General features: G+C 42.3%; 1 protein-coding gene across 5 annotated transcripts in view; it reads right to left on the bottom strand.

Moving 5' to 3' along the window:
- The window catches only part of DMRT1 (doublesex and mab-3 related transcription factor 1), an 88,491-nt gene that overhangs the window by 35,491 nt on the left and 34,390 nt on the right, over positions 1-18,610 (bottom strand). For 3 of the 5 annotated variants that reach the window (XM_075128753.1, XM_048851247.2, XM_048851248.2), the window contains exon 4: positions 8,143-8,305. In XM_075128753.1, the coding sequence (XP_074984854.1) occupies positions 8,143-8,305 (163 nt within the window). Of the gene's footprint in view, positions 1-4,401; positions 5,074-6,622; positions 7,607-8,142; positions 8,306-18,610 lie in introns of those variants that run through there. The other 2 variants (XM_075128754.1, XM_075128755.1) reach the window with 2 other exon arrangements.

Raw genomic sequence — 18,610 nt, 5'->3', positions numbered from 1 at the left:
CCAGCCCTCCTTTCACTGAAATGATTCTGAAGGTGTTTTTTGTCATGAGACATGGGATTCTGTTTCTTACATGCCTTTGACTGTGACACCGGTGCAAGAGATCCATCCCACAGTTGCTTTTATAATGGTAGAATCCAGAGCATGTTTCAAATTCCTCATTGGGCTTCATCAATGGATCAGCATGTTTTACAATAAAGCATTAGAAAAATTATGAAGCAATGGTACTAGCTCCACAGTTAAGAGTCTGAGATAGCTTCCACTACATGCCTCATTTTGACTCCCATATAATTATCTGGAAAAAGAACCTCCTTTCCTGCTTGAAATTCCTCATGTTTATTCCTAGGCCAAAGGGGGGGGAGGGGTTGGTAGTTTTGAGGTGAATTGGACAAGCCGTTCTTAAGTAAGAAGACTGAAAACTTGGTTCATTTCCACATTTTAAATGTCAAACTTTTCTTTTCTTTTTTTGGGCTAAAGCTTAACTCAGAAAATAGCATGGACTAAACACAGTCACAGTGCGTACTAGTGCAACTGGAACAGTCTTAAAAAATTAAGGTTGAGTGGACATTTTGTAGATTATTAGATGGAAATTAGGTGTATGAGGGCATATCACAATACAGTGGCTTTGTGTGTGTGTGTGGTGTTGCACTCCAGTGGCTTGTCCAGAGAAAGGCTAGAGGAACTGATACTAGTACTAGCAAAGGAAAACCTCCTTTAGCCTAACTGGCAAGGACCATGTTTGTGGCGCTGAAGGAGAAAGTTTCTAGTGCCAGTTGCCTGGGGTATCTGTGTGTGGTACATCTAGTAACTGTGGCTGTTGTCAGCAGCACAAGGGTTTATTACAATATAACTGTCAAAAGACTATGTCTGAATATAATCTAGACTCACATAACAGGCAGAACACTAAAAATTGCTTCACTGTGCCTTTAGGTTAATTTTTTAAGCAGTGCTGCTTAATTAATTATTTACACAATACGATTTTTTTTGCATAGTACATAATTAGACTGTGGAACTCATTGCCACGGGAAGTAATTTGAGACCAAGAATGTCGCAAAATTCAAAGAGATTCAACATTTATAAGATAACAAGAATATCCAGTTATAATAGGTAATGCCAACAATAAATTTGGAAGGGGTAATAAACTGCATGCTTCAGGCCTTAAGCCAATCTAAAACTAGGTATTAACCTAATTTCTTATAATGTGGGGACACATTTACCTATATATGCCTACTGCAGGATTTCTCTTCCTCTGAAGCATCTAGCGCTAGTCACTGACAAAGACAAGGCACATAGACAGAGCTTGGTCTGATGCAGTCAGGCAATTGCTATGTCCTTATGCACTGAGCGGCAAAGTTTGTAATCACTTTAATTCTTCCACTTTACATGTAAACAATTTTGGAGTACTTTTGGGATCTGTTTATTTAACAGGAACTAACATTTCCTAACAGAAATATCTGCAGCTCCCCAATAAGTTTAAATTAAAAAGCTGTTTAAAAAAGTAGGCCTGACTCTCATTTACACTTCCAGAGAGGTTTAAAGGAGCCATAGTGTAAATGAGAATCAGACTCTCTATTCACCAGGCTTTTTATGTCCTCAGTGCGGAGTTAGCCATCTCCCATTACACAAAAGCTACCTCTGCCACTCCCATTTCCCCCTTCCTGTAACTTCAAACCACTAGATCTATAGCGTCACAGTATGAAATGAACAAAGGTCTGTTTGAATCAGATACAAACTGCTTTTAGAACACCAGAGCAAAGCTCTCCTTGAGGGCCCAGTTGCCTAAGGGTATGTGTACATGGAAGCTAAAAAGTGTAAATTTCACCTTGAAGAGACAAACCCCCACTAGCTTGATCAGAGCTAGCATGCTAAAAACAGAAGCATACCTGTGGTGGCAGGAGCAGCAGAAGTAACTAGCCATCTTGAATACGCACCTATCGTCTCGGACAGGGACAGCTAGTCCTTCTTGTGTCTCATGCCATTGCAGCTATTTTTAGCATGCTAGGTCAATCAATATGTCCACCTTCTAGCTCCACTGCAGACATACCCCATGTGTATCTTGACTGTCGTTATATTTTCTGTGTGGTGTGCCGTGTTTGGCTACTCACAGATCTTGTAGGATTTTTTTGACTTTGAATACAAGAGAAGATCTTTTAGTTTCACAGATTCAGCTGCTGCAACAATTTCACGCTGGGAAGGCAGAAAAGATGGTGGCCGGGGCAGTACCATTGGCTATCACATGCTGTTGTCATGCCTGACAATTCAGTGTCAGGCTGTGTATGACTCCAGGACTAACATTTTAAAGGGACAAGTACATGACAATATTTCTATCATTCAGCTGATTTAAAAAAGCAAACACTTTTTTGCAAACAAAATGCAAAAAACAAAAAATGTGGCAAAAGCAGAGGATGACAAACTATCGGCGGGGTTACACAACCTAAGCAATTCCATATGCACAAATGATCACCTGTGGGTAGCTAATGTTAAAGGTGACAGGCTCAGTCTGAGCGAGGAGGTGTGGTTTGCCCGCCTGTGTACACATGCTTGCTTTAGCACCCATCGAGCTAGCATGAGTATAAATAGCAGCGTAGCTGCAGTAGCCCAAGTTTCGGCGGTGCCGGCAGAGCTGGGCCATGCTGAGTACATCCCCACCGGTTTCAGGCGGGTTTGTAGTCAGCACAGCTCAGCTGTGTCTGCACTGCTGCTGCCCCGGCTCCTGAGGCTACAGTGAGACTTATATTAGCACTAGTTCAATGAGAGCTAACGCAAGTATGTGTACGCAAGCAGGGAACTAACATCCTCAGCTCATAAGGTAGACATGGCCGTAGTGTGAAATGTTTGGGTATGCTCTTTTTGTCTTCATGTATATTTTTGCAAAACAATCACATCAAATAAGAGTGCTCATTAAAGACCATACTAAGCGTTTATACATAATTTAATTAGAGCTAGTCTGGAAAATGAAATGCCCCTCCCAGGGGAAATTCCAACATTCTGAAAAGTCAAAATTTTGAGATTTAGTGCAGAACAAAAAATCCAAAGTCTTTTGTTTTGGAAACATTGAAATGGCCCTATCAAAATGTTTCGTTTTGATAATGGTAAAACATTCTAATATAATATATTTTATATATGTGTGTGTAGATAAAATTTGATTTTTGTTTACTATATGGATTTTTTAAATTTAAGTCTAAACAAAATGAGTCAAAATGAAATGAAACAGGAATATACTCAATTTCAGATCAAATCGTTTAAAAAAATTTCCACTAAAAATGCCATCAAAATCAACACGTTCCGGCAAAAACGTTTCAATTTTGATGAAATAGCATTTTCTGACGGAAAGCTGGTCTGCTGAAACTTTTTCAACCAATGCTACATTTAATATTTTCAAAGCACTTTACAAGCAGTAATTCATCGGGTTAGGAAGTGTCCTAGGATGTATGTACCCCCTGCGAGCCCAGCAACCAAAGGCACTGCAGGCCACTGCTGATTGGCAGTTTCTCGGCAGCTGGGAGGATAAAAGGGCTGGGAAGCAGAAGGGCAGGGCAGCTGCCAGAGGAGTAAGCAGGCTGGAGAAAGGAGCTCCTGCCAACAAACTACTAAAGTGCTGCCCAGAAGGGGACGAACTGACCAACAGGCTGGAGAGCCTGCAGAGATCCAGGGGAAGGTAGGAAGGAGCTCAGGACACTGTCAGAGTTGAAAGAAAAGGAGTACTTGTGGCACCTTAGAGACTAACCAATTTATTTGAGCATGAGCTTTCGTGAGCTACAGCTCACTTCATCAGATGCATACCGTGGAAACTGCAGCAGACTTTATATACAGAGTTGAAGAACCCTGATCCTACTCACCTAGCTCGAGGGCCCGGAGCTGGAACCTGCGGGAGTGAACAGGCCTGGCTTCCCCTACTAAACCCTTGACAGACTTGGGAGTGAAGAAAGTGTTTTCAGATTCTGGACACCAGGAATAGACTGATAGCCCCGCTAGGTTATGCGAGCTCAGGTGCTGCGCCATGCTTGGCCAGAAGGAGTGCTGTTGCACTGACACACCACCTCACAGGAAGAAAAGTATTATCCCCATTTTACAGATGTGAAAACTGAGACAGAGCAATCAAATAACTTGCCCAAGGCCACTACAGGAAACAGTGTCAGTGATAGGATTAGAACTCAGTTGTTCTAGGCTCCCAGTTTTGCGGTAAAAACACAGACAATGACCCCTGATAGCTCATAATTTGTATTGCCAACATTCCAGGGATTTCCACAGGAAAACAAAAAATTCAAATGTTCACAGAGCCTAGGCCTTAAATCAAGTAAAAATCAAGTAACCTCCTTAGCCATGTAACCTCAAGTAAATCAAGTATCTTAAAAATCAAGTAACCTCCTTAGCCATGGACAAAGGAATACACAAAACAAATATGAAGCAGTAGGGCCATGAAGTGGGGGCTTATTTTGTGCATTTCTTGGAACAAGATGGTCTTCATTTAAAAATTGAGGGGGAGGTATATGTGTGTGTGTGCAAGAAAGCGTAATCATTCTCTTTAATTTCCTTCTCTGTAGATGTTAACTCTTTCCTGTATGTATTACCTGTCCACACAGACCAGACTCCCAGGTTCCACTTCAGGAAAACATGCCTAGTCATGCAGGGCACTTAAGCACACGTGTAACTTTCAGTCAATGGGCTGTAAGGATATGCTTAAAATTAAGTATAAGCACTACCCTGAAAGGGATGGATTTAAGCATGTCTTTCCTGAATCGAGGTATCACTGAGGTACTTAAGCACTTGCTTAACTTTAAGCACACAGGGTTTGTTCTAAAGCCCACTGAAGACAAGAGAAAGACTACAACTGATTTCAACGAACATCGGATTGGGCCTGTAAGAATTCCCACTGAAGTTTCGGACTGACTACCTTCCTCAGGGGGACCCAGGTTAATTGATTCCTATCGTGGTGACTGTGCTATAAACATTCCTACAGTTTCTCCTCTACTTTCACCATGATCTCTCAAGCTTGATTCCAAAACAAATGTGCTTTACATGCAATGGACTTCATAGTCTCCTCTCCCATGTCTTTCTTTACCATTGCTCTTGATTCTGAAATGTAAACAAAATGGGAATTAAAAGCTAAGGGAGGGAAAAGGAAAAAGCTTTCTGAAGTAAAGCAAAGGCTACGTCTGTCCCAGGAGCGGGGCATGATTCCCAGCTCATACAGACACGTTCACACGAGCTCAGGATTGAGCTAGCTTGCTAGAAATGGTAGTGCCCTTGCACTAGCATGGGCAGTAGCAAGCAGCGGCACAGGCTAGCTGCCCCAAGTACAGATCCAGGGGGTCCAGGCAGGTTTGCACTTGGGACAGGTAGCACATGCCATCTCACTCCTGCCTATGCTACTGTGGCGATTCTGCTACTTTTAGAGAGCTAGCACAAGTGTGTCTACTCAAGCTGGGAATCAACCCCCCTCCCCCCCGGCTTCAACTGTAAACTTAGCCTAAGAGTCCAAAACCTTTCCATTCTGCCTATTTTAAGTTCATCTGAAACTTGGCAGGACTGGAGAGTCTGTGGCAAACTTTATAGCCTATTCTTTCACCATTTAGATCTAATTTACCTTATTTTTTCCCCCACTAATAAAGCTATAGTTGGAAGGGCCCCAGCCCTGCCAGCTGGAAGCAGTTGTATTTAGAACCGCTTAAAATTGCAAGGAGCTGAAGTGATGGTGTTTTGTCATTTAGAAAATGTCATCCCATTACAAAATGCAACATACTGTAACATGGCATGACCTCATGTGGGAATGTCAGAAGCTTTCTGCAAACTTCTGCTTTCTGCTCACCATTCATAAAACAAAAGTGAACATAAATCAGAGGTCAGCTTATCTGTCCTCCCTTTCAACAGCTCCAGGCTAATTGGGCAGTTAACTTAGTGGAACAAAATTAATGAAATGGTTTGACTGAAATACTAACTGTGCTAAAACCTGAACTGGCAAAGTCTGTATAAAGTTAAAGTTACAACTGAAAAGTCTGGTGTGGTTACAGACACTATGTATTATAAGACTACCTCAGGTTACTAGCCCTTTGACCAGAAATATTACCATTTAATAGCCAGTGCTGCAGGATAATAGGGCTGCTAACTCTGAAATTTTTGTTCTAACTTGTATTTCTTTTTCTGTTTAGTCCCATTGAACTTCTATCACTGCACAGTTACGTTTCTGTGAAGTTTATGGACTTCTGATACACAGATCTTCCAATAAATCTGTACAATCTTCAGATAGAAGTTATGGGCTTGATGCAGAAATTATTGCGTGAGGTTGTATGGACTGTGTTACAGAGGACGTTGGCCTAAATAATCAATGATTCCTTCTGCCTTAAAACCTATGAATACGTGTACTTGAAAGAAAAAAGCAGTTTTGTGTTTAATAATAAAAATGCTCCTGGAGCAAAATCAGGAACGGTGTGGTGTGTTTTATTAATAATCTTCCACAAGATGACTAAGGGTCCAGTGTCTTCATGGACTTTGGAACAGGTACACTTCAGCGTTATGAGGTTAGGTGAAGATATATATGATTTCAATTGGAGAAAAGGAAGAAAGGACTGAAAACAGCATATCACATGTTTCATTTAATATATGTGTATAGTCAGTAGGGAAGGAAGAGGGTTATTGTATAAGATTTAAAACAGATCCATCACCTTTACAGTAGTAGCGAACATACTAATGTCAATATAATGGAATTGTCTAAGTTACTAAAGCAGTTTCCTTGGGCTTGCTGATATATGAAGCTGCACTGATGTTATCTTTTAAGATGGGGTATCATTAACTATGGGGAGATAGGTCAGTTGCTGTATTATATACAAAATGCCCAGAGTCCAAACCAGCAAGTACTGGAAATATGAGAAAGCAGCCTGTCCTTTAAATGATCAAACACTTGTAACAGACATAGCCAGTAACTTGCAGAGTAGGCAAGTTTCAAGTATTGAACAGCATTCCATTGTTCACACCATTCTGGCTAAGTAAGTATCCACTGGGAGTGAAGTTATGAAGGAGGAGAGAAAATATTCATAGGAATAAAGAGCAGAAGGAAAATTCCATGGGACTGCAGCCCCTGGTCTAAGAGAGTGGAGATACTCATCGTTGGATGGAGAACTCCCAGCATATGTTCCCAGTGCTTAGTCCTAATTGGGGTGGGGGGAGACGAAACTCTTAAAAGACAGGTGGTGTGTCCATGTGACTTCTCCTCTCCACATCACTGAATCCATCTGATCTGCGTCTTCCCCTCTGTCCAGTCGACCCGGATTTGGCACAGTGGGACGATTCCCTGATCAGCACTTTGATTGCTTTCAGGCTCTGTTCATGCTTCACAGTCCTATTGCTCCATGTCAGAACTGCTAACCCACTACACGTAAACCCAGAGGCCCTTACAAACAAACTAGTATACAGACATTTTAAAAATAAACTTTTTAGTGTTATGGAAAAAACACCAGATGGGAAAAATATGTGTTTCTCTGGAATTCTTTTCAATCAGGCAATGTAGTCTGATGTGCTTGAAACCTAAGAATGGAGGTGGGTGAATTATTTCACACAGAGAACCCAGTCCTTCCTTACCACAGGTTTTGGACGGATGGGCCTGAAGTGTCTTCTGAAACACATGTGGAGACAACAACAGGATTGCAAAGCCATTGGGGCCTGTGAAAGTACTGGCCTGAAAAGAATATTTAGTGAACAGAACCTTTAAAAAATAAAGGGGTTGTCCCTTCTTCGAAAGACAGCTCAGAACTGTCTGGGGTAAATGTTTCCCTGGAGTATCTTATTTGATTGAATATGAATAGGGATTGAATAGGAATAGAATAGGAAATTGCATTATTTTAACCTTTAGTTGCTCTTCCTGCAATCTAGCAAAACGAATGCAGGAGCAGACAAGACCCTGAAATTTGCACCTTCCCTCCCACGCTAATTTATCAGACTTCCAAAAAGTGAACTTCATAATGTCATATGCATCCCAGCACCACACATCATCCAAAAATGGACTGCTCTTTGTAAACTCTGGTTACGATATGTACCTTCAGCACTGCTAAATTCAACCTTGTGCATAATCCTAGTTTTTTATGTCCTCTCAAGGTGAAGTAAAAAAAAAATCTGAGACCCCCATTAGATCTGGGGTGACTGTGCACCTACCGCTTGCTTTAGACTCTGAGTACGAGGGGCTGTCCTCAAAAGTGAAGATCTGCGGAACACATGCAGGTGTGCTAACACTCTGGCCCAGGTAGGAGGCAGGAGGGTAGTACGAGTGCATCCTGTACTGGGAGCTCATGGCATGTCGGCTCTCTGTGCTTTTCATCTGTTCAAAGAAAGAATTAGAACAGCAGTGTATAAAAACTGAATCAGAGGTGGGGAGTGAGATTTATTTGCATCTTGGAAATTTCTCATGGTCCTTCATTTACATATTATTGACTTAGATTTCAAGAAAAAAAACACATTCATTTCCTAGGAATTTTGTTTAGAAAATTATTTATTTCCAACACAGACAGTATCACTGTGAGCTTTCTAATCCCATTCTGTCTATGTGTTCAAACTTGATGAATAGCAGCAGAGATGAACAGCAGATAGTTCAGTCTCAGCAGCCATTCAGTCCTTGGACTCTCCAAAGAGACTAGCAACCATGGGACCAATTGGTGATGGTAGTTACTACAATGAGGACACACACATGTTCTCTAGAAACTGGACAGAGCGTACCAATCTAGAGACTTATATAGATCCCACCAACTGAGTATCTGAGCACCTCACACACATTATTGAATTTATTCTTAAAACCCAGTGAGGTAGAAAAATATCCCTCTTTTACAATGGGAAACTGAGTCAGACAGAAATTAAGTGACTGCCTCAGTCACACAGGAAATCTGTCAGAGCCAGGAATGGAATTTAAGATCTTGTGAGTCTCAGTCCAGACCATCCTTTCTCATTTCAAACAGCCCAAATTGCTTCCAGGTAGTAAAAACCTTGAACCTGGATCAAGGATGAATGAAGACTAAAACTCAGAAATGAAGGATTATCCTATTTCCAATCCCTTGGGCCAACCTAATCTGCACTCTATCCTTGATATCTGTGAAGTACCCAAACAGAATTAACTATATCTTTAAATTTTTAGTTTTACAGAAACTGGCATTATTATTTGTTATAAACTTCTATACCGTAAGGCTGATGTAACAGTTAAAGGTAAGTGAGAAACCTAGAAAGCCATAATTACTAAAAACATTAAAATCCTATGTGTGAAGGTAATACTATATTATCTAGCTTCTGCAATTTGGTTTGCCATTAAATTATTAGTAGATAAAAAGCTTTTGACAAGAGAAAAATTATCACAGTATGTATTAAACCTGTAAATCTATCCATAGGCACACCTGTACAACTATGCCATCTGAAGTTCCTTATCTAAGGTACAGTGTACTCATGTTACATACGGACAGTGGGCCAAATTCTGCCAGCAGTTATACCCAGTGTATTCTGTGGGCTTCACCAGAATTTGGCCCTGTATGTTTATCCAACAAAACATGTCACTGCAATCACACTCGGAAGAAAAACAGGAAATGTTCTACCTGGTACAACAAATGAGAGTGCAGGGGAGCAATAAGACAATGTTAAACAAACTTCAGGAACCAACTCCTTGTCAGGTAGCATTCTGAAAACTTTTTGAAGTCAGAAGGGGCTTAGGCCTTGCTTAAAAGGTCAAACCAATGGCCCTAAGGTCAGATAGTAAGGCACTCCCCAAAACACAGGGAGGCCAGGGCTAAGACGTAAAGCTCAGCACACTTCCCATCTCCAAATCCACAATGCCCTCTGTGACCTAAGAAGGCGAGAACGCAATACAGAAAGCCAGAAACTCAGTATAAGGTACGCAGGCTCCACTCTATTCCTAAGGCTTTGAATGTCAACATCAAAGGCTCCTTCTCAGTCCATGCATCTCTGAAGGCAGTCAGCGCTGAGCATGGTGGAGCAGATGGTAGAAGAACCACCTCTGCCTGCCCTCGGCAATCATGTTGTCATGTTCTGCATTATGAGACAACTGGCCTGGCAGCTCAGTTTTTAGGCCTGCTATCCTTGAAAGTAACTGTTTGTGTGTGTGTGGTGTCTGTGTGCAGGCACTAAAAATATCACCTGCTGGAGATAATATTATTTGAGCAGCAATAAAATGGAAGAACTGCTCAATGGCACTGAATGAATGTCTTGTTTCCTTCCCCTGAAGGATGTGGGCGATGAACTGTTTCCTTCAAGCCGTTTAAAGCTTTCCCCCCCATTCCTTAAAAAACAACTCACCTAAAAATCCCAGGATTCAATGAGTTATTACGACTATTAGTATTAATACGTGGTAGCTGGCGGCAAGAGACATGTTTTATAATCTTATTACCCACACCAAGTCTATGAACCACAGTCCGACCAACAGACAGGTTTGGCTCTGCAAAGAATATGCATTGAATTAACCACTCAAGAAAATCGAAAAGCTTTAGGTTTTGTTTTATTAAACTGTTTAGAATATACGCCACTGTAAATCTGAACCAGAAGGTTTCCTTTTCATAGCGCTTAGCTACCCTATTTTACAGTAACAGTAAAAAACCAACCAAACATAAACATTCTTGACCTTAGCACTGTATTAAAAATGGGGACTTACGAGATCATTACCTTGGTGGGCGGGGGAGTCACTCTGTATTAACCCCTTCAGCTTCGGCTAGGTTGGGAGTTCTTGCACCATTGGTGATAAGTCAGAAGGAAGGTGCTCATGGCATGAACGGGAGTTCAAAGGGGTGCCCAGGGGGACGAAGTGGTACCCTCATTATGGGATACTTGCCATACATATTGGGACACATTTTCTATCAGCAGGATGCTGTGAGGTAGATTGTCAAACTGGGGGGGCAGGCCGCAAAGCAGGGGTAATAGTCATCTCCTGTGCTCTGGCTTGAACACAGACCCCTTTCATTTTGAAAGCAGCATTTAAAATAAACCCATAATATAAGCCTCCCTTCTCGCCCACCCTTTCCTCCGTTGGTTTGTTTGTTACAGCCACCTATTGCAATTTACCTCACACAAAGTGTGCGAGCTCTTTAGGACAGGGAGAGGACAGTTGGGGCCTCTAGATGCTAGTGATAAGAATGTTTAACCTGCACACTTTTTGCTGGGGCATGATTAGCAGGCCTCTTTTCCAAAGAGTTATAGGATACAACCAATCACTCTTTTTTACAATGCAGGAAGGGTGACATCTATTGACCTAGCTGCCCCATCACCTGTAAATATGGTATTGCCCTTGCTCAGCGCTCTTGGGTTTCTCATCTCTAGGCATCTCCTACCAGTTGCATTTCATTATCACTCCTCTTTGCATTTGGGAATCCTTTGGGGCCCATCTCTGCCCTCAGATGCACAGCCAGGCCACAGCTCTCACTGACTTCAATGGGAGCTGCAAGTCATAAGGAGGGGGGGCGCGGGAAAGAGAATTTGGCCAATATTCACGGTTGCTGGTATACTGTGCAAATGCAGTATAGAGTCAAAGGATGTATTGTGTACCGCAGCAGGATAACTGGTGAGACAGACTTGAAAAATGATGCACGAAATAAATATGAGTGAGCCAAGAAACCACGTAAACTGTAACTTTGGAATTCTTTTGTTGCTGTTGTTTGAAAAGACGGTAGAGGACTCTGCATCAACAGGCAGTTGTAGGTTGTTCATATGTGTTTGTGTGTTAAAAACTGCTAAACGAAAGCATTTAGTCATTTAACATAATGACCAGAGCATACACACAGTCTCTAGCTCTCCACTGATGGCTGACAAAGCAACAGAACCGTTGCCTCTATGAATGTTACAGGAGCTCAAACAATAAGACATTCCACAAACTCAGATCATCCCAGGGAATCCCACCAGGGCAACCTCCCCATCACTGCAGAAGAGGTGGGTGAAGCCCAGCCCCATCTTTCCAGACTCCTTGCAGCACCTTCTCTGCCCAGCAGGTACCTTGCAGAGGGCTCTCTACAGAATCAAGAGCCACATATTAGGAACTAGGCAGACCAAACTCAAGCACTGCCAACCCCAAGTGTTCAAAGATCATGAGTCAGGTCCCCAAAATCATGGGAATTTCAACAAACAAGAAATGCATTTTTAAAAAATTAAAGATGAGATTTAAGAAAAAGACCAAATATCATGTGACCTGTGATAAAACTGCAAGTGTGGGAAACACTGAGTCAGAAAAAATATACACCCAGAGAGCGTGGACATCCTCCTTCAGGGCCTGAACCTGCTGCCATCAAAGCCAATGACAAAGACCCTACAGAGTTCAAAGGGCGCTGGGACCAGGTCCTCAGTGAGGTTCCTGGGACAATCAGAGCTAGGGGAAAGGCTTGGTGAAGTAGTTCCCTCAGAGCCACACAGCCCAGGATGGAGCAGTGTCAAGGAAGGAGGGAGTTGTGTTGAGCACCTCCGGTGCAGAGTGTCCTTGCAGATCCCAGGGAATCCATGGCTCCCCGGGGTAGGGGCAGGAGAAACCTCACACACCCGAGAATGATTTGGGGGGAACTCAGAGAAGATCCTTGCAGAATTTCCCTCCTCCATTGCCCTCTCCAGGTGATTTTGCCCTGGGAAGGGATGAGCTGGGCAATAGCTAGTTGTGAAGAAGCTGACTGCCTCTATGTTAAACCCCTTGCAAAATAAACAAAATGAGCTGACCACGTCTTTTTGTAGCTGGCCCAGCCCATTCCCCAGGAGAAAAGCTACAAGGAAGAAGTCACATATCTCTCCTGGAGTGCCTATCTATGGGGGAGACAGATGCTGCAAAGAGCACAGGTCCGGGAGTGTGATCTTGGGCAGGTCCCTTAACATACGAACTCCATGACTCCACTTCCTCAATGGCTCATACATAAACTATCCCCCGCCAAAGCTGCCTTAAAATTCTGGCAAAGTTTTTTTGGCTTCCGTGTATGTATACATAGTACTAGCTGCTAACTGTTTTAACATTAGCTCCTTTCCCTTCCCTAAAAGCTAAGCCATTTTTAGATGAGATAAAATGGCATCTAACATGTATTTATAACTCTCTTTTAAAAACAGCAGAATTCAGATCTCAGTGTTCTGGTGTGAGATGAGAAGATGGTCTTCTGCTTATGACACAGGACTAAGAATTAAGACAACTGGCTTCCGGGCTCTGCTGTGCCACCAGATGGCTGTGTGACCCTTGGGCAAGTCACTTAACAAGTCTATGTCTCAGTTTCCCCATCTCTAAAATGGTGATAATACACCTTCCCTACCTTATAGGGGTGGTGTTAACGAACTAAACCTCCCATTTATGAAGTGCTTTGAGATCCTTAGAGAAAAGTTGCTATAGACATGTTCAGTCTTATTACATTAGTACTGTTCAGAGTATTTTTGTTCACTTCTAAAACCTACTAAGCACATTCTGCAGGATAAAAAAAAAAAAGAAAAGATAATGACACCATGCCTTGAATTACTCTGATTCTAGCATGGAAAATGCAGGAGACATCTATATCTGTCCTTCCTTGATAGACAAACTTAATTAACCTTTGCTATTCTATTCCAACCTACTGTTTGAGACAAAAGCAATGACCCACAAACAATATGTTACCATCAGAATCTCAACTGCTGCGACATCAAGAGATATAGCCCTATCAGCAGTATCGGAAAATAAACCGCTTAGATTAGCTCTCTAAGAATTATGGATTATATCCATGTCACACATGAGCTGTCAGAAACATTAGGATACTTTTAGCATAAATCTGTAATGTGAAGGGTATCTTATGAATACGGTACATAATATATTGCCTACAGGGCACGCTGGGATGCTTTCGGGTTACTTGTGAAATGCATGTATACATTTAGGTACGTTTCACCCTATGGGTAAGATTCTGACTGTGTATTTTTATAAATGGGATTTATAAAAAGATTTATGAAGGAAAAATTATGCCAAAATAATAGGAGAGAGACACTACAAAAGGTGATGGGAACAACATATTTTAGAGACGGTGGCTATTCTTAGAGTTCACACTTAACTGCTTGATCACAGCTCTGCCTTTGAAACCCACAAAAAAAAATTTCTGGATGCCATGTTTTATAACTTCTTAATAAATGAGGTATTTAGGTCAACAGCCTTAATCACACATTTTAGAATTAACAGTATATTTCTTCTCGGTACAGTAAATTAATTTCTCTGTTTGACCTTGCGTGGTGGTTCTTTCAGATTTTCTGCCTACATTGCCACAGGAAGGAATGAAAATGGAGGTTTTTGGACGTGAACATGGTGATCGTACAAGTTGCATTTTAAAAATAAAGCTTCAACATTTCAGTTTTGGATCCAGAAAGTATCTGAAATCCAGAGGCTTTGTAAAAAGCTTTTTAGAGCTTTCTCCCCTCCCTAACTCTTACTGAAAGTACACTGGCCCACCCTCCCGGCATAACAGAAGCCCTCTTCAGAGAAGACCCAGCAGCACTCCCGACCAAAGAAGGAGTCTTCTGAAGGAAAGCTGATTGACTTAGCCAGACTTTTGACGAGCCTGGCAGCAGGGCGTGGAAGGATGTAAAAACCTGCGGGGGCCAGGTTTTTACACGTTCAGAAGCCAGCATTATCCTTCTGCTGTGACTGTTGGCGCAGCATTTATCATGATCCACTGCCTTCTTATAGGAGAGAATTTAAGCCTGACTAGATATAAACTGTGCCAATTTTTGTTCTTTAGGTCAAGAAGACTGAAGCCATCTCAACATTTATCGTTTACCTCCAGCTAAACAGGTGTCAGTGGCACTGGTCCCAGAGACAGCAATTCACCAACTTCCATTAAAACATTAACGTGTGCGGACTTGCAGTGCCAATGCTGTTCAGCTCATTTCACTGGTAATTGGACATAAGGCACGAATTTCTGTTACAATGACCAGAGGGAGGGCCCAGTCGCCAAGTGCAGAAATAGAACAAAATGAGATGGATAGTAACTGTTAAGCCTGTTACATTTCTTCCACCTTCCCGCTCTTGTGCACACGCGAGTACTTTTTTGTTTATTAAATAATATTTAACACTCCACATCAGGTCTTATTTGAACATCTGCCTTAAACTGGCAGGAAAACCTGGCTTTAAGGAACTAAAAACATATCAGATGACGCTGCCAGTGTTGCTCTCCTGAACACTACCATCTTCCTTGTGCTTATCATATTGTGACGGACACAGCTTCCTGAGTAATTATATACAAACAAATGAACCCTCCAGAGAAATACCACAAGTCCAAACTTCCCCCCACAGGAATCCAAGCAAGTACGTGAGCTCCTGCAAAGAACAAAGACTAATGAAATCTGACATTAATCTACATTAAAAATTCAGTGATTCAGTTTATTTGCCAAATCTCAATGATGCATTAATCTTCTTCCCATCCCACGCACACACTCATGTTCCCTCCCCAATCGCTTTTCCCTGCTCCCTAAATTCATTTTTCTAGCCCCAACAGCAAACAGCTGAGCTACTAAAGCCCTGTCTATACACAAAAGTTGTACTGCTTTAACTATCTTGGTACAGTTAAAGTAGCTCAAGCCTTTCCCCTACCCTCAGCATGGAAATAGTTATTCCGGTATATAAATGTGCTTATATCAGCATAGCTGATTCCCATGTGGGAAGAGGAATAAGTAATAGCGGTATAGGGCCTTCTGTACCCTTAAAAGATTTGCCAGTAGAGCTCTCCTGATAAATCCCCTGAGTGGAGACACAACTTGTGTCAGCAAAAAAAGCTTTTCTGCTGGTATAGCTGATGCTGGATTGCTAGTTTAACTACATCTACACTAAGGCTTTTGTCAGCATCATTCTGGCAGCAACATAAATAAATAATAAATCATCCCCCCGACCAACATAGCTATGCCCACAAACCTTTTAAATGTAGACCATGACTAACACACCTTTACACCTAGGTAACTGCGTCCACACTAGGAGTTGTACTGGTACGATTTCAACAAAAAATAAAATCACCCTCCCTCACCAAAATCATGAGACTGCAACAAAAACTGTGTGTAGACTTGATCTATGGAAGTTTCACGGGCATAGCTATGTCATTAGAAGTGTGGAAAAAATCACCCCCTAACTCAGGGGTGGCCAACCTGTGTCTCCAGAGCCACATGCGGCTCTTCAGAAGTTAATATGTGACTCCTCGCATAGGCACCAACTCCGGGGCTGGAGCTACAGACGCCAACTTTCCAATGTGCTGGGGGGTGGGGAGGTGCTCACTGCTCAACCCCTGACTCTGCCACAGGCCCTGCCCCTACTTCACTCCTTCCTGCAGGGCCCCCGCTCCTTCCTGCCTCCTTCCCTGAGCCTGCCATGCCCTCGCTACTCCTTCTCCCCCCAGAGCCTCCTGCACGCCACAGGAGGCATGGGGAAGGATGGGGAGGCGCTGATCAGCAGGGCTGCTGGCAGGCAGGGGGAGCTGATGAGGGGCGGCTGACGTATTACTGTGGCTCTTTGGCAAAGTACATTGGTAAATTCTGGCTCCTTCTTAGGCGCAGGCTGGCCACCCCTGCCCTAACTGATACAGCTCTGCTGGCAAAAGCCCTAGTGTAGATGCAGCTATACTGAACAAAGTCCTTTTGCTGGGGTGACTTATTCCATTTGCGGAACTGGTTTAAGCCACACTGACAAAAGCACTCTTCAGCTAGTATAATTTGCATCTCCACTGGGGGGTTGCCAGTATAACTCTACCAATATATTAAAACCAGCTAATCCTACTACGTGCAGATAAAAACCTTAGTCATCTCCTCTCTTCAGATCTTACTTTAAAAGACTCCTTTAACTTTTTCTTGCAATTGACACTGAAGTTTCACTCACCTTCCTCTTCACCACAATTTCCTATTCTTCCCACACTGGAACTAGTCTGCAGGGAGCTTTCCTTGAATATATGCAATACTGGCCACACATATGCTATACTCAACCACATATTGCAGTGGGAATCTAATTCCCACTTACTTTTAGTCTACTTCAGTGCAAAACACTGCTTTCCCTAATTGCCTGTATGAGAGTCACTGCCCCCCTGTGCTGTAAAGGGTTATCTATCCTATCTCTCATTATAAAGTATTTTATGGTAATTTTCACAATGGCTACTTATAACAGTACGTTTGCACTGTTGTTGCAGGTGTGTTGGTCCCAGGATATTAAAGAGACAATGTGGGCGCAGTAATATCTTTTATTGGATAAACTTCTGTTGGTGAGAGAGACACGCTTTCAAGTTACACAGATGTGAAGAAGAGGTCTTTGTAGCTTGAAAGCTTGTCTCTCTCATCAACAGAAATTGGCCCAATAAAAGTGATTACCTCACCCACCTTGTCTCTCTGTTATAACAGTATGTCAGTCACACGATTCCTAACTCTTCAAACAACACCATTCCTTCCTGCAGCTCCGCCACAGAGACAAGCAGCAGGAAAACAGCTGCAGGACCGCGGCCGTGTTCTTAGTGACGTGCTTTCCACTGTCTGGCAGAAGACCTATGTTCAATTTTGGGGCCATTCTCACTAACTTGCCCATTTGAGCCTAGGACAGCTATGCCTGCAACAGGGAGAAGTTAATGCCTCAAATCTCTTAGCAGTGACTTTTGGCCGGAACAGCACTGATGGATTCCAAAAGGATTCTCAGCCAGTCCTTGTTGGCCAGTAAGATGATGGGCCAGATCCTCAGCTGGTGTAAAGTGGTTTAGCTCCACTGTCTTGAACACAGCTGGACCTATACAGACCAGCGGAGGATTTGGCTCAATTAGTGTATTCTGAGTCTCAAGGCAGTGGTGTTAAAGTGTTAGCAAAAGGGTAATAGTCCTCTATGTATGTTACATTTAATTGTTGTTGTCCGTATCCAACTGCTGTCAATAGCAGAAAAGCGGGCATTTAAAATTTGCAGCTGGCTTAGCTCCGCTAGTAGGAGTTAAAGCTTTTCCAAGACCCAAGGAAATGAAACTGGTGAGGAAACAAAAAATCTTGAGTTTCTAAAACAAGAGCTTAACAAAAAAGATTATTCCCCCCCACAAATATTGTTAAAAACGATGCCATATATTTTAAACATCTAGGGCACCGTAACTCAGACGATAGGTAAATGAGACATGTATAAAAGATCTATAACAATACTTAATATCATAGTGAGCCAAAGCTCACCTCAAGCCACAGATACATAGAATTCATGTGTTTAAAAATAATCTAGATTCAAGTTTACACTACACGTCAGAACACAGTAGCTTAGATACTATCTCCACTATGCAGTGCATAATGTCTTCCATATAGCTCTTCATGCAGCAGCTAGTTCTCATGCAACTCTTCAGACTACACGCATATTCTATGTATTATGTCAACTCATGCACCCCTCACTTTCCATTGTTTTTCTCAGTTAGTGAGGCAATCACAGGAAGGATCACTATTTGGTTGGAGGAGTTGTGAACTGCATGATTGACAGTCCATTTTAATAACATATTGTTCATGATGCAAATATTATGACTTATTATTTTCGTGGCAGTAGCTCTAGGAGCTCCAGCCATGGACTAGGACCCCATTGTGCTAGGGGCTGTACAAACACAGCTTTACACTGAAAGGCAGAACAGATAACATTTTACAAGCTAAATCGTATTGCATCATATCATGGCAACCAAACAAGTAA

This window comes from Caretta caretta, chromosome 5 (genome assembly GCF_965140235.1).
Source record: "Caretta caretta isolate rCarCar2 chromosome 5, rCarCar1.hap1, whole genome shotgun sequence".
Lineage (NCBI taxonomy): Eukaryota > Metazoa > Chordata > Testudines > Cheloniidae > Caretta > Caretta caretta.
Note: the sequence above shows the minus strand (reverse complement) of the source record. Positions and strands in the feature narration are given on the sequence as shown.